Source organism: Naumovozyma castellii, chromosome 7 (genome assembly GCF_000237345.1).
Source record: "Naumovozyma castellii chromosome 7, complete genome".
Taxonomy (NCBI): domain Eukaryota; kingdom Fungi; phylum Ascomycota; class Saccharomycetes; order Saccharomycetales; family Saccharomycetaceae; genus Naumovozyma; species Naumovozyma castellii.
Genome location: NC_016497.1, coordinates 337,337 through 352,066, shown reverse-complemented (window position 1 = coordinate 352,066; position 14,730 = coordinate 337,337). Strand labels below are relative to the sequence as shown.

Below are 14,730 nucleotides of genomic sequence, written 5' to 3'. Positions count from 1 at the left end.
TTGATAACTTAGGAGTTCTCCTCTCCTTTCTTTATCTATCACATCACTTTTTGTAAACTTCTCATAAGTGAACCATCATAACAACTAACAAAAGAAGACTAATTGACAAGAGTGTAATAAATAATTATCATGTCAAGTACAATTACAGAATATACATTCACTTGGCCAGATGCAACCCCTAATGATGTCGTGTTTACAGGTTCGTTTGACGATTGGAAAGGATCTATCCACATGAACAAAGATACAGCAAACGAACAGTTTTTTGTGACTTTTCCTGTTCAAGTTAGGGAGAAGTTCTTTTTTAAGTTTATTGTTGACGGTGTATGGTATGTCAACAGAAACTACAAGACGGAAGTTGACTGGAGAGGGATAGAAAATAACTTTATCGATGACTGGGATTTGGAACAGGTTATGCCAAAGAGGGACACAGGTGTCGAAGTAGACAATGTTGTCAACGATGACGAGACTACTGAGATTAGACAGTTGGAAGGTGAATTGAATGAGCTGAATGATGAAATCCAAATTATTGAAGAGAAATTTGTAACTGAGGTTCCACTTGAGGGTGAAGATAATCATATTTTACCAATTTATTCAAGCAATGGCGTTTCTACTCCTCTAGAGAAAGAGAAAGTCGGAGAGGAACAACCTACTACAGTTGAGGGTGAACAGAAACATGCTTCAAATCCTGAGACATCAGAAAAACCTACATCGAAAAGCTCAGATGGAACGAGTTCAAAACGAAGAAAATATAAAATAAGAAGAGTTTTTCGCAAAAATAAGAAAACTGGAGAAAGAGTCGAAATATCCCAAGAACTTATTGAACTAAAAGATGCAGAAAACATGACAGATGATGGGTCCCTTACTGAAGAAGTAACACATCATGGTTTAGAACCAAACAAGGAATTTAGTACGCCAGAAATGGTTGCCGATGCACCTTCAGAAGATAAAATTGAAAACCCTCTTGAATCTGAGGCTATTCAAAGTGATGCGATAGCTCAGAAAATACTTGAGCCTGAGGTAAAAATTAGTGATACTCCAAAGAATAGTGTTGAAATCCCCTCAATACAGGAGCCAGAAAAGAAGGTAAAGGATGTACAAATAAATTCAATGAAAGAAAAAAGCAAAGTAGGCAAGAAACCAAGCGCTAAAACAGGAACTAACTCGGCCGTTAAGAATAGTAAACAAAAAACTCCAACAAACAAACCAAAGAGTACACAAGCAAAGAAACCAATTATCACCGGTGGCACTGTCAAGACAGATACTGAGCCTGCAAAGAAAGGAAAGTTGGGAAAACTTAGAAAGATATTGTTTTGATGACACAAAACTGTAATCCTAAACTTAGCCTAAAGAAACCCCCTTTAATTGCTATTGTCCAATACTATTTAATTATTATTCTATTCTTTATATCATATACCCCCTTAATGTCTTAATTGAAAAGTTTTTTTTTTATATGTATATAAAAGTTTGATGTTCAATTGGGATTGTCCACTGAAAGTAAGAGCAGAGTCTCAGATGAACCTAATCTAAAAATTGCGTGTGAATTACTAGGTGCGATCCTTCCAATTTCGCCAAGTGGATCACAAAAAAGCAAATCGTTACTAGGTCTGAGAAAATTGTCTCTAATCTAAATTACTCACAAGCGTTGGTGGCCAGAGATTCAGTAGCTAAATTTATTTATTCCGCACTATCCGATTGGTTAGTCACGAATATTAACACAGTCATGTGTAATCCAGCTGTTCTTGATCAAATTCATTCCTTTATCGGTGTTCTAGATAGTTAGGGGTTTGAGCATTTTGCCTAGGGAACAAAAAAGTTTGTTCCCTAGGCTTTGCAATTGTTTGTTTTACGATTATGACCAAATAGAAGTTTACAAAACCACGGGGCTAAATAACGTACTAAGTAACCCAAAAAAATTCCAAAAAAATAAATGCTTTTATTCCTTTAACCACACCTGTAGCCAGAAAATGTTGGTAACGTGGTTCCTCTGTAAGGTGATACAGAATTGGGATTAACTTTCACTTTCTAGTGTATATACCAACATCTTTTGTGACGCAATAAAATTTTTAAGTGTCAAAAAAAAAAAAATTGGAAAATATGAAAATTTTCCGATGAGCTTTACTATACGTAAAAACCAATAGAAGTGATTGCTTAATTACAACATAATAGACTTTTTTCAAAGACAAAATAGGAGTCTGTGAATCATTATACTATTTGTTGAAATGAGTGACGTTGAACAAACAATGCCAAAAACTGAAGAAGTTCCAGTAACGATGGAAGACGAAACTAAGAAGGAACAAATAGCAAAGGCTCTTTTAGATCCCACAAAGAAAAGAAAGGCCGAAGATGAGATTGAAATTGATATGCAGAGTTCTGTTCCTTTGTCAAAGAAACAAAAACGTTTGTTGAGAAGAGGTAAGATCACATTAGAAGAATTAAATGCTAAATATAATATTGATCCTTCATCCATTGAAGAATATAAAAAGGAAGCGGAAGTTAAAACTAAGGCAGAAAAGGAAGGTGAAGCACCAGATGGTAACACAAGTGACGAAAAGGGAGAAGTGAAGGAAAAGAAGCCAAAGAAGGAGAAAGAGAAGAAATTTGGAGTCTGGATCGGTAATTTAACCTTTGATACTACTAAGGAAGAATTAATCAAACTCTTCACCGCAAAGACCAGAGAAAATGAAGTCGGCAAAGTTACAGAAGAAGATATCGTTAGAGTTCACATGCCATTAGCTCATAACGATGGTAAGAAGATTAAAAATAAGGGATTTTGTTACATGGATTTTAAGACAAACGAACAAATGGAATCTATTATCAAATTAAGTGAATCCCAATTGAATGGAAGAAATATGTTGATCAAAGACTCAAAGAGTTATGAAGGTAGACCGGATAAGAATGATCTAGTTTCTCTATCGAAGAATCCTCCTTCGAGAATTCTATTTGTCGGTAATCTTTCCTTTGATACTACAGATGAGCTTCTAAAAAAACATTTCCAACACTGTGGTGAGATTGTTAAGATACGTATGGCTACATTCCAAGATAGTGGTAAGTGTAAAGGTTTTGCATTTATTGATTTCAGAAGTGAAGAGGGTGCCACAAACGCTCTAAAGGATAAGACATGTAGAAAGATAGCAGCAAGACCCATTAGAATGGAATATGGTGAAGATAGAAGTAAGAGACAAGTTAAAAGAAGAGATCCAGTGGAGCCAAGAAAATCCTTCGACATTCCAAGTCATAATCAAGAAAGAAAATCAGATTTCCGTTCTGAAGATAAGCCTTCAACACCACATAGGACAGTAAAGAAGGCCAGTACAACCCGTAGGAATCATGTTGATTCAAATAACAGAGTGAAAAGTAGTGTTGCTTTAAGATCGGCTCAAAGAGGTTCAGCTGCAATTGTTCCATCTCAAGGTAAGAAAGTGACATTTGGTTAAGTATTGACATGTAAGTAATTGATAGAATAAGATGTAAAATATTGTGTTTCTCTGATGACATTCTTCTATTCTGAAGGATCACCTGTTTGTTTGGTAAGTTTTCAAAAGTTACTATTTAAAAATATAAGAGGAATAGTGAATCAAAGGAGATCTTTGTTAACTTATATTTAAGTATATTGATAAAAGTTGGTAAAGTAGTTCGTGCATACAGTCCAATGATTTCAAAAACACTATATTTGTGACAATAACCAGAGAAGAAAATATTTTAAAGAAATGTCAATTTTAGTGTTTACTAATGTATTGAACTTTTTACTATTTTGTTATTTGCCAAATTTAAAAAAAACAATGGTGATATAAATAAATCAGAATACTTTTTTTTACAAAGATGTGACCCAAATATTTTGAGACTTAGTTACCAGAAAATGGCTTGCTGATAGGTTTATTTTCATTTATCTTATTGTTTTTGCCCTCTTTTTGAATGAGGCGACAATATAAGGGATGTTCTATTAATAATTTTTGACGTCTTCCTTTTCGGAGTTTTGCCGCCTCAGACGATTTTATCGAGAAATTTTGAATAAGCAACCAAATCAAGAAAATGAAGAATTGGATCCGTAATAGAGAAATAGAACAAACCTCAAACTAAAAAACCTACTGGATATTAAAAAAAAGTTTGGTATTTATTTATGATTACAAACATGAATCTAAACGGGACTTTTGGTTACAGTTCAGCGGAGTTTGATCAGTTTTCTCATTTTTCAGATATAAGTTCTACATACCCAACGACCCCTCAATATTATTCCACTGTCCTGTCTAGTGGAAAATCAGTAGAAAATCATTCATCTATATTCTCAGTGGTACAGCCAACGACAACATCTTTGCCATCTCTAAGTTCGTTTACCAATGCAGTATCATCTGGGAGTGCTGCACATAGTTTCAATGATGTTAGTTCTTCACAGCAATATCAAGAAACTTCATCTTTAAGTAACTTAAATGGAGATATGGGCTCATCTTTATTGTCCACGGTTAATAATTCACCTTTATCCAGTCATTTTTCACAACAAACATTATCCTCAACTCAACTCCAAACAAGCTCAACCACAGCCTTAGTCGAGTCCCTTAATTTACCTAGAGAAGAATCCTCAATGGTAGGAGTAGTTAGTTCAACTAGGATGGCTAACTCACTGTTTGATACAAGTTCAACAAACTTTGAAATGCTGTCTACATTAAACAATACATTTATTACCTCACAAATGACAATTCCCGTATTACAAACTCCATCGTTAACTTATCTTTCTCCTTCCCCTTCATTAAGCTCAACAGTGAAAGCAACAGTGCACAATTATACTTTCTCAAGTGAAGTAACGACCAGTTCAACGAAACTTTCTTCGTACAGGTCAACAACTGCCGCCTCAACCGTTCCGCTTAATGTAACAACAATAGATTCGACGGTGGAAAGACCAACCATGTCACCACACTCAGTCACTAAAATTACTAACACCACCTCTTCATTGTCTACAGGGGGCTCCATTTCATCTTCATCGGTTGAAGAAAAAAAGTCATCGAGAGCAAGCACTAGTTTTGTCAGTACCACTTATTCAACTTCGACAATCTTCCCTTCTTCAACTGAATCCCAAATTTACAATACCAGCCTTACCACTTCAAGGGTCTTACGAACTCGGGACCCGGTGGCCGTTGTCTATACACAGACATATGAATTTACTGATAGCAGGACTTCATTCCTCACTGGGATTGTAACGACCGCAACAATCACGGGGGACGCCACATCCACTTTCGACATTTCCACGCCCACTATAACAAAGGACACCAAATTGTATCAGAATTGGCTTAATGGTGGGTCATTGGACAATACGGGGGAACCCAGTGCTTCTCATTCGAGGATTACAAACAAAGGAGCGATCATTGGGGGTGTCATTGGAGGTGTATGTGGTATTCTAATTTGTTCCCTTCTCGTCTGGTTTGTTTTTAAGAGGAGAAGGAGAGGGAGGGGGGAAAGAGAAAGTTGCCTCAAGGGTAGTGACGTTGAGGGAAGGTTCAATACTGGATCATTTTCCGGAGGTCACAGGTATTACACGGGGAAGAATGATTCTTCCATGGATAGTAATCCCTTTAGACAAGAATTTAATTTCAATAAACCAGTGGTGCCACCTCCTAGGAACGGTGGGGTGCGAGCATCAACTTTGCCTCATGATAATAGGTTTTCCCTTAATTCGTCATTGACAGGATCGTCAATAGGGTCCACCATAAATAGTGGTTCATATTCCTCCATGTCGTCGAATTCTATACGGCTTGGGTCAGATTTTGAAGATAATAGGAACAGTGCACAATTGGCGAATGGATTTTTAAGAGAGATAATATAGAGTATGTAAGTAGATAGATAGATATTGATAATTTTATTTTGTTTCGCATGTCAGGCTAAATAATTATCGGTCCGTCGCCCGCTTCTTCTTGCAGGTATGGGAATATTGATTTTATTTAAAGGAATGAATGAATGAAAGATAGCCTAAAGACAAGAGTAAAAGAGAAGGTTGAACGAGTGACACGACCATTAAGATATGCTAAGTCCCTTTACTTTCAACACTGGGATTCTTTGTTCTGTCCTGAGAAAGTCTGTTGCGATAAGGAGTAGATCTCTCCATTTGACTCCCTTGTTCTATAATAATGCGGCGAGTGGTAGTGGTGGATCTCTTCTGGGTAAGTTGAATGAGAAGTTTGATATTGAGAAGGATGATAGTCCCGATAAGATGTCTAATTTGTTAGTGAATCAAGGAGATGAAGGATCTGATGGTAAATTGACCAAGAAGAAGAAGGATTCCATTACTATGGAAAGTGATGGAGAATTACAGAAATATATTAAGAGTTTACGACCTTCTGAGAAGTTGGCACCTCATCTGTTGTTAAGTCCCTTGAAGAGAGAAATTTACGAAGAGAATTGTAAACTTAATGATGGGTTTTACAAAGAGGAGACGGTAGTGACTTTACCTTCCACGAAACAGCAATATAAATTACATTTAACTCGTAGGGAGATTGATGTGTTGGAGCCATCCGTTTATTTGAAATCGTTTAGGATCAAATCGTCGATGAAGAAGGCAACGTTATTGCTAAGGATGCTTAATGGGTTGGACGTTAAGAAGGCTTTAACTCAATGTCATTTTTCTCAAAAGCAGATTGCTCGTGATGTTGCTGGATTGTTAGAGAGGGGTATTACAGATGGTGAGAAGTTAGGGTTAGATGCAGATGATTTATATATTTCACAGATTTGGACTGGTAGTGATGGTAAATGGTTGAAAAGGATAGATTATAAGGCTCGAGGTAGAACTGGTGTGTTGAGACATCGATATGTTCATGTGAGATGTATATTGAAGACGAAGAGTGTGACGAAGAAGAGATTGGCTTATGAGGCAGAATTGAAATTGCAGAGAAGAAAGCCATGGGTTCAATTAGCTGATAAACCAGTACGTGGTGTGACGGGAGGTGTTTATAAATGGTGATGAACAACAACAAATTTACTTGTATTTAGAGTTTAAAAAAAATAATAATAAACGATTTTATTTATGAATTGTAACAACGAAGTACATAGATAATCTTAAATTATTTAAGCAGAAGCTTCAACTTCTTCAGTGGCTTCAGCAGCGGCTTCAGTGACAGCTGGTCTGTAGTCCTTGACGGATGGGGCCAAGACAGGTTCTTCATCCTTTGGTTCAACAATGGTGACAGCATCTGGCAAAGCTCTTGGACCAGTCTTAGCGGTAGCAGGGTCTCTCATAATCTTAACCTTAATACCCAAGACACCTTGTCTCATCAAGACGTGTCTAGTGGCGGTGTCGATGAAATCGTTGACAGGTTGACCGGAGTGGATCAAGAACCCATCAGAGAACTTCATAGCCTTGGCTCTAGCAGCTCTTAACTTACCGGAGACGACGACTTCACAACCCTTAGCACCGGATTCCATGACGTATCTGACGACACCGTAGGCGGCTCTTCTGATAGCCAAACCGTTCAACAACTTGAATTTCATGGATTCAGCTTGGGCAATGGCGGACAAACCACGGTCTTGAACTCTTTCAGCGTACAAGACGATGGTACCTGGAGCGTACTTGAATCTCTTTTGGACCAACAAAGTCAATTCGTTGATTCTTCTACCGTTTTCACCCAAGACGTCTTGAGTTCTGGTGGCTCTGATGATGACTTCGGTCTTGGTTGGAGTGACACGGACTTCGACACCTGAGTAACCTTCTTCGGCCAATTCTCTGGTGAAGAATTCGTTCAATTCGGCGTAGAAGACACCGTCAGCTACAAGCTTTCTCTTCTTGGAAATTAGGGCAACCATCTTTGTTTGTGTTGAGTGCTGTGAGTTGGTTTCTTGTATTAGAGAGTTGTGAGTGAAGCAGTTGGGACTGAAATACAGATTTCAAGTAAGTACGGTTGCCAGCGGTCGACTGATTGCTTGCTTGTCGGAAGAGCAAACAGAAGAAACGGGCGAAAGAGAGAAATGAAAAAAGAGCGGAACAGGATGCACGGGCGGACACCCAGACACCCGAGAGCAGTCACAAGAAACGAACTTCTCCTTTTCTCCTTCTCTTGCAAGAAAAACCGCAACGGAACCGCAGGCGTCATGCTGAAACGAGGGACCATGCCCTAACTTTTGCTTGCTCGCTGCTCGTTGCTGTGATCCTCTCGACAACAACAGACATTCTCCACGACACAACAATGAGCAGCCTGCAGTGCGTGTCTGCCGTCGCTACAACGATTTGAGGATTCTTGCTCCCACGTACAATCGTGGATCCTGCGCTGAACAAAGGCCTACCACTCCCTGCCCCATCCGAGCCTGCGAAACCTTATCTGCTTGCCTCGCTCACTGGCAACTGGCAACGTACCTTCGTGCTTATACAAACCACCACACATAAATAAGTAAGACAAACAAACAAACACACACACTCCTCTCCTCTACTCTACTCTCCAACAACACCGCAAACACATGAGACAGATCAAAACAGTCATAGTGGGCGACGGGGCAGTCGGGAAAACATCCCTCCTGATCTCCTACACCACCAACACCTTCCCTCAGGACTACATCCCCACCGTCTTCGACAACTACTCCACCACCATCTCCCTGAGGGACCCCTTCCTCTCCAGGGAATCCCTGGCCAACGAGAACGAGAACGACCATCTGGAACTGTTCAAGTTGAACCTCTGGGATACCGCCGGCCAGGAGGAATACGACAGATTGAGACCCCTCTCATACCCACAAACGGACGTCTTCCTCATTTGTTTCTCCGTCGCTGAACTCTCCAGTTTCGAGAACGTCGTGGATAAGTGGCTCCCGGAGATCAAACAGAACGCTAACGTCGAGAGCTCGGAATTGTTCTTGCAATTTGGCAAGTTGCCCATCATGTTGATTGGCACAAAGGCGGATTTGAGAGATGATGAAGCGGTGCAGAAGAAATTGCAAGAGACAAACTCACAGTTCATTACGAGGGACCAGATCGATCAAGTCGTCGACAAGTATGGGTTCTTGGGGTACGTGGAATGTTCCGCTGCTACTCAGATGGGTGTGAGAGAAGTCTTTGAGAAGGCCGTGCAATATGTGGTTTTTGAACCTGAAAGATTGAGAAGAACTGAAAGGGTGAAGGCTAAGGAGTTGGAGGAACAGAAAAGAAAGGACCAACAAAAGCAACACGAGAAGGAGAATAAAGTCCCTGCAAAGAGTAAAGAATCATCGAAACAACAACAACATCCTCCTCCTCAGAAGAAGATCAACAAACCAAAGACATCATCACACACTCAGCACTCTACGAAATCAAAGAAACAAGGAAAATCGAAAAAGAGTTCAGGAGATTGTATTATCTTGTAACCCTATCGCACCACATCATCATCAATATTTAATATTCACAAAATTGGTTTGGATCAGAAAATATTTAATGCAGGTTATTAATTCCATTCCAAAATCAAATATACACACACACACACATACAAAAGACGAATTACATCATTCACCTAATGATAAATTTATGTTAACGAAAAAATAAATAAATAAATAAATTACATGTTTACTTTGTATAGAAATAATCTTTAATACCATATTTGTTTCTATCATATAAAACTAGCTAGATTTCGTAACTTTCTTCTTCTTCTTCTTTTGATTCTTGCCTGCCTCCTTGCCCTTTCCACCACTCGTCTTGGCGGACTTCCTCTTAATGGCCATTTGCTTCTCTAATTCAAATATTTTCTTCTCTGTAGTGTCAAATAATTTCCTTTGTAACTCTTCATCATCAAATTCCTTACGTGAAAATTTAACAATGGAACAATCCGATATATATTTAACTTTATCATCCTTTAAATTAATTTCCTCCAATTCTGGTGTCATAAGAGCATATAATATACTTTGAGCACCACGATTACCACTCTTAGTAAACAACCATAAAATCGGATAAAGAATAACACAATACAACACAATCAATACAATAATGGATCCATTACTAATAACCCTTCGTAAACTTGGTGATCTCATGGTACCAGGTTGCACCATCGTAACACTAACATTCAACCCTGTTCTTTGTACACCATCTTGAGTCTTACCCTTTTGCATCTCTTGCAATAATCTTCTCTGTAATTCCATCATACAAAGACCCAATTGTAATTTACTGCTACAAAAAAATTTGAACGAACTATCAAATTTAACATCTTGCCATAAGGGATCATCCAAATTTATATCACCCATAACTTGTAACCAACAAGTGGTCAATATGATTCTAACATCTCTATCAGGAGGTTGTGCTTTAAAACTTGGTTGTAACAAATTAATCAAATGGAACACACCAATGAAATTCGTAGCCATTTGTAACTCCAACCCATCATGTGAAGATCTTCTCTTGGGGACAGATAATCGTGGGATCCCCCAAGGTTGCATCTCCCCTGACATACAAATAATCCCATCCAATCTCCTCGGTGGTGAATTATCCAACCAACTAGTTGCAAACTTCCTCACATCCCAAAGATCAGCCAAATCACACTTCTCCATAAAGATCAATTCATTACCGGTCCTATCTCTCAAATCTTCACACCATTCAGTCGACCATTGATCAATCTCTCTCGTTAAGATAATCAATTGTGCCCCCAATTGCGCCATTTGCAAAACAACTGAGGTCCCCATACTTTGAGACGTCGCACCAGTAACCAAATACACCTTCCCATGTAGTTTCCTCTCCCAGGTGTTGGAGGGACCACGAGACCAATACTTGATTGCTCCTGCAACAGCTGCATAGGGTGCCACTGCTCTAATGGTGGAATAATACGGAATTTGGTCTGTCCCTTCAAATAGGGCGGTTCCAAGGATGTTCAAGGGCATTTTTTTTTATCTTGGCGTTGTACTGATATGTGCCTAAATGTTATTGAAGTTGATGGTACCCATTATCCATTGTCATATTAAATAATTCATTGAAAAATCTCGCGTTGTGTGTGTTAAGACCACTTTACGCGTGGAGGGGAGAGCATCTTTCAGATTAAACTACGTATACAGATTGTCCAATGCTTCTTTATCCTGGAGAGTCCTTCCCATTGAACAACCAAAGATGCTTTTTCCAATTTAGTTCCAGTTAGCAGTCCCTCTTTCTTTAAAAAGGGAGATCAACCTGTCACTAGCAGAAGTTTAATTTTAGAGCAAGCGGGTAGGGCACAACCTCCAGACACCGCAGCTAAAAGTTTAGAAAACATTAGGGTTTGTCCAGTATAAGTAGGTCATTGACACTACTAATGACACAAAAAAAACAAAAGATGACTATATAAGTTGATTTTTGTAGTTGACACAAACTATAAAAGACTGTTATATTCATGTTTTGTTTTATGCAATACTTCTATTCTTTCCAGTTGTTTTTACAATCAGTTGGTGTGGTTAACTAAGATTATTGACAACACAGTTTCTGATAACACTACCAACCAAAATAGATACGATACTTCATTATGAACAACGAAATTTATGAAATGTCCAACCAAAATGAAAGCTCTAATTTCTCTTTATTGACACATTCACCTTCCCCTTCTTCCAGCATTCTAGTAAAGAGAATATCCCAGCAAGGAATTACTGAAGAAAGCAAAGAGACAGTCATTACCAATTTTAATAATGGTTCTTATCTCGGGGTTAGGTCCATTATAATTAGCAATGAGGATTTCACCCCCAACTTACCTGAAAATAAAGAATGGAAATATTATGAGTTAGTTATAAGCCAAGAATACCCACGCTGTGGGGTTTGCCAATGCTTAATTAATCAATATCGGGAAACAATTTTCCTTTACGTCCGAACACCATCTCTTATTAACAGTCTAAGCACCTATCTTTTAAAGGAATGTTTCAAAGATAAAGAAAAGAAAAAAAAGCCAATTAAAACTGTGATATCAAAGTTGCATGAATATACAGAAGATAAAATTAATCACGATATTAGGGTTGCATGCAAACCTAAGAAACTCACCCTAGAATTTACTGATGATGATATAGCATACTCCCGCCAGGTAATCAAAAAAGAAAAAGAAATGGTGGAAGTATTAAGATTTAAGTCAGATTATAATAAAGCAGTTCTGCAGAAGATTAACGGCAGATTTTTTTTCTGGAGGAGAGTTCCAGAAATAAAAAAAGAAGAGGAACTGTCGTTAAGATATATCAAAAAATTTGAGATTGACCTGTACAAAGAAATCAATGGATTTTCTAGGATTCTTTTAATCCAATACTGGATAAGAATAATTAATTGGGTATTATTGATTGTTCAATTTATTTTGGCTGGCCTATTACTACGCCATGTGTCTCTGGGAGGTTTTGGATGGGGTGCATGGTCAGTGTTATCACTGGGTGTGCTCTTTATACGCCCAATAATTGAAAGGATATTTTTTAAGAAGCTTGACCCCCAAATGGTTTCTATTTACAGGGAAACCTATTGGTTAAAGCCATGGAAGGAAAAAAAGAAGAACGGTAACAGTCAAAATAACGCTGAACATAACAACCAAAATAACATTGAAAGTGGCAACGAACACATTTAACATTACCTACGATAAGGAAAAGAACCTCTTCATAGCGCCAAAGTGGGTATTGTAATACAAGATTGACTGATGCACCTACTCTAAGAAAACATTTTAAAATGAGACCGATAAGTAAAAATATTTTGAAATGCACTAGGACATACGACAATAAGAGAAGATTATGAGGCAACGATAAGTATAAACTAAGAAATAAATAAATGGAAGAGGAAATAGGTATTATGAATTGAACAAACTTTGCTGTGATCCTGAATTGAAATGTAAAAGTGAGCTTTGGGGTAGGACCGGTAACTAAAAACGTTAAGATATATCTCAAAAGCAGAAACCAATGAGGCCGTTTTTTCTCTTTGAATGAAACTAAGAGCATATGAATTGTGAGATAATGTGGTAATATGCTGGGTTAATACAGATTTGACTGATATGCCAGCACTTGGAAACGAATAGAATATACTAGTAAAAAAACTGAGAACCGCCCCAAGACATGTGACAAGACTAAATATGTAAGTACCACTATTTTTTTATTTATAACTATGTAATAATATTTTCAATAGTGGAAATTGAGAATCCACCAGTAATAAGTAAAGTGTGGGTGCTTCTGAGACAAACAATCAATATAAAGAAACTAGAAATATTCCTAACAATGAGGATTACCAGATGTGAGGCCTCTTCAGACGTATATCTTTCTAGAGGATGTCAGAGTCAGTGAAAATGCTATCAAGAACAACACTCTCAGGGCTAACACAATCGAAACGTTTGGTGAACTCCTCAAATGTCGCAAAGTTCAAGCACTCCAAACCAAATTCATACTTCTTGCTGCGGCAACTTTCTATAAAGCCAAGAATGCCCCCTGTCTTTCTCCTCGTCATCATGTCCAACTTCCATAGAAAGACCTTCTGGTAGCATTCAATTTCTGGCACTGTCACATCGTTATCGTGATAAACTGGCATGTACTGGATATTTCCATCTTTCGAAAAATAAATTAGAATCTCATAAGGTGGGTTACGAAATATATCGATAATATTGCCTATCGTAGGTTCAAGCCCACGAACTATTGCCCTCCGTCTATACACTAACAGAAGGTCTCGGTAAAGGACTGCAGTTTTTTTCTGACATTTAAAGAAAAATACTGGGAATGGAACATTTGAATATGAGGATGCTGGGAGACAGTTAGTCAGCCAGGGCGGATAGTACCGTTTCAAAAATGTTCGTCTTGGATAAATGGTTTTACGTACCGAGGTATTAGACGACTTGAAAATAGCTTCATAACAGTCTGAATCGGCCCATCTAAAAATATCTCTGCATCCTTCTGGTATGTAGCATGAAATGAACATGCTCTCTTGTAAAGAATCCAGTCCATATAATGAAAGAATGGGAGTCTCTCTATCGAATAAAGATTCCATGTGCTGTTCCTCCTCTGGTGACATATCCAAACAAGATGGATCATCGCTCGTGTAGCACGTCAGAATGTAATCCCAAAGTCTTTGTTGTTCAGTAGTTTGGGAGACGTAAAACCACATTGGTTCAGCGACCCTCCAAAAACCTGTCCTAAAACTTTTTCTCGAAGTCCAATCGAGACCTAGCGATAGGATATGATGAAGAAGAGAATACTTTGACTTTTGCAAAACCTTTTGAGTCAGAGTAAGGTTCTCATCCAAATACCTTGTTAACCTTAACCCGTTATCACACTCAAAATCCATTGTAGATACCCCACCCTTTTAACAATTGCATGTACTGTAAAGGGACGTTGATGGCTTACCTTTTCTGGAATATATTTCACTTTTTTTGTCAGCTCGGACTTTTTTTTTCGGGGTTGGGAAATTACGAATTATTGTTGATAGAAAATTAGTAGCCGTGTTCTTTTGTTATGGCTTGGTAAATAGCAACTGCGATCTGACATCAAACTCTCTGTCGAGAAACTGTGTCTTTCCTCTTGCAGATATTTTGTGTTTTAGTTGATTCAATGTGATAGTGTCTAGCAACACTAACAAAAAACACACGCAACGGCATGAAGAACTGAATGATCTTAAGGTTATCTGTACTTAGAAAAAAGCCTAAACCAGTTTACCACATTATATGTTCCTTACAATGGTGATAGTTATTTGTATGTGGTATTTTTCCCGATATTGAGCATGAACGCTACGTTATTTTTCTTCGAAGACGAGAATGGAACGTTCAATTTTTTTTTAAATGCAATTGGAATATTTGATTAGAGAAATATATAAAGTAGATTTATGTATTTATATGAAATGAGGAT

The 14,730-nt window shown here is 38.0% G+C and overlaps 9 protein-coding genes across 9 annotated transcripts; 6 read left to right on the top strand and 3 right to left on the bottom strand.

Moving 5' to 3' along the window:
- Positions 1-129: 129 nt before the first annotated feature.
- MDG1 (Mdg1p) lies at positions 130-1,314 on the top strand (the record flags this gene model as incomplete). Its single annotated transcript, XM_003677388.1, has 1 exon — positions 130-1,314. The coding sequence occupies one exon, from the start codon at positions 130-132 to the stop codon at positions 1,312-1,314; it is 1,185 nt and encodes a 394-aa protein (XP_003677436.1).
- A 905-nt stretch (positions 1,315-2,219) lies between these two features.
- On the top strand, positions 2,220-3,434 carry NOP13 (Nop13p; the record flags this gene model as incomplete). The annotated part of the gene is made up of 1 exon (XM_003677387.1): positions 2,220-3,434. The coding sequence occupies one exon, from the start codon at positions 2,220-2,222 to the stop codon at positions 3,432-3,434; it is 1,215 nt and encodes a 404-aa protein (XP_003677435.1).
- A 683-nt stretch (positions 3,435-4,117) lies between these two features.
- Positions 4,118-5,812, top strand: TDA7 (Tda7p; the record flags this gene model as incomplete). The annotated part of the gene is made up of 1 exon (XM_003677386.1): positions 4,118-5,812. The coding sequence occupies one exon, from the start codon at positions 4,118-4,120 to the stop codon at positions 5,810-5,812; it is 1,695 nt and encodes a 564-aa protein (XP_003677434.1).
- A 195-nt stretch (positions 5,813-6,007) lies between these two features.
- MRPL22 (mitochondrial 54S ribosomal protein uL22m) lies at positions 6,008-6,943 on the top strand (the record flags this gene model as incomplete). The annotated part of the gene is made up of 1 exon (XM_003677385.1): positions 6,008-6,943. One exon carries the CDS (start codon positions 6,008-6,010, stop codon positions 6,941-6,943), a length of 936 nt encoding a protein of 311 aa, XP_003677433.1.
- A 104-nt stretch (positions 6,944-7,047) lies between these two features.
- On the bottom strand, positions 7,048-7,782 carry RPS3 (40S ribosomal protein uS3; the record flags this gene model as incomplete). The annotated part of the gene is made up of 1 exon (XM_003677384.1): positions 7,048-7,782. The coding sequence occupies one exon, from the start codon at positions 7,780-7,782 to the stop codon at positions 7,048-7,050; it is 735 nt and encodes a 244-aa protein (XP_003677432.1).
- Positions 7,783-8,430: 648 nt separating this feature from the next.
- On the top strand, positions 8,431-9,306 carry RHO5 (Rho family GTPase RHO5; the record flags this gene model as incomplete). The annotated part of the gene is made up of 1 exon (XM_003677383.1): positions 8,431-9,306. The coding sequence occupies one exon, from the start codon at positions 8,431-8,433 to the stop codon at positions 9,304-9,306; it is 876 nt and encodes a 291-aa protein (XP_003677431.1).
- Positions 9,307-9,555: 249 nt separating this feature from the next.
- On the bottom strand, positions 9,556-10,800 carry PBR1 (putative oxidoreductase; the record flags this gene model as incomplete). The annotated part of the gene is made up of 1 exon (XM_003677382.1): positions 9,556-10,800. The coding sequence occupies one exon, from the start codon at positions 10,798-10,800 to the stop codon at positions 9,556-9,558; it is 1,245 nt and encodes a 414-aa protein (XP_003677430.1).
- A 611-nt stretch (positions 10,801-11,411) lies between these two features.
- NCAS0G01890 (uncharacterized protein) lies at positions 11,412-12,479 on the top strand (the record flags this gene model as incomplete). Its single annotated transcript, XM_003677381.1, has 1 exon — positions 11,412-12,479. One exon carries the CDS (start codon positions 11,412-11,414, stop codon positions 12,477-12,479), a length of 1,068 nt encoding a protein of 355 aa, XP_003677429.1.
- Positions 12,480-13,159: 680 nt separating this feature from the next.
- NCAS0G01880 (uncharacterized protein) lies at positions 13,160-14,173 on the bottom strand (the record flags this gene model as incomplete). The annotated part of the gene is made up of 1 exon (XM_003677380.1): positions 13,160-14,173. The coding sequence occupies one exon, from the start codon at positions 14,171-14,173 to the stop codon at positions 13,160-13,162; it is 1,014 nt and encodes a 337-aa protein (XP_003677428.1).
- Between the last annotated feature and the right edge of the window lie 557 nt (positions 14,174-14,730).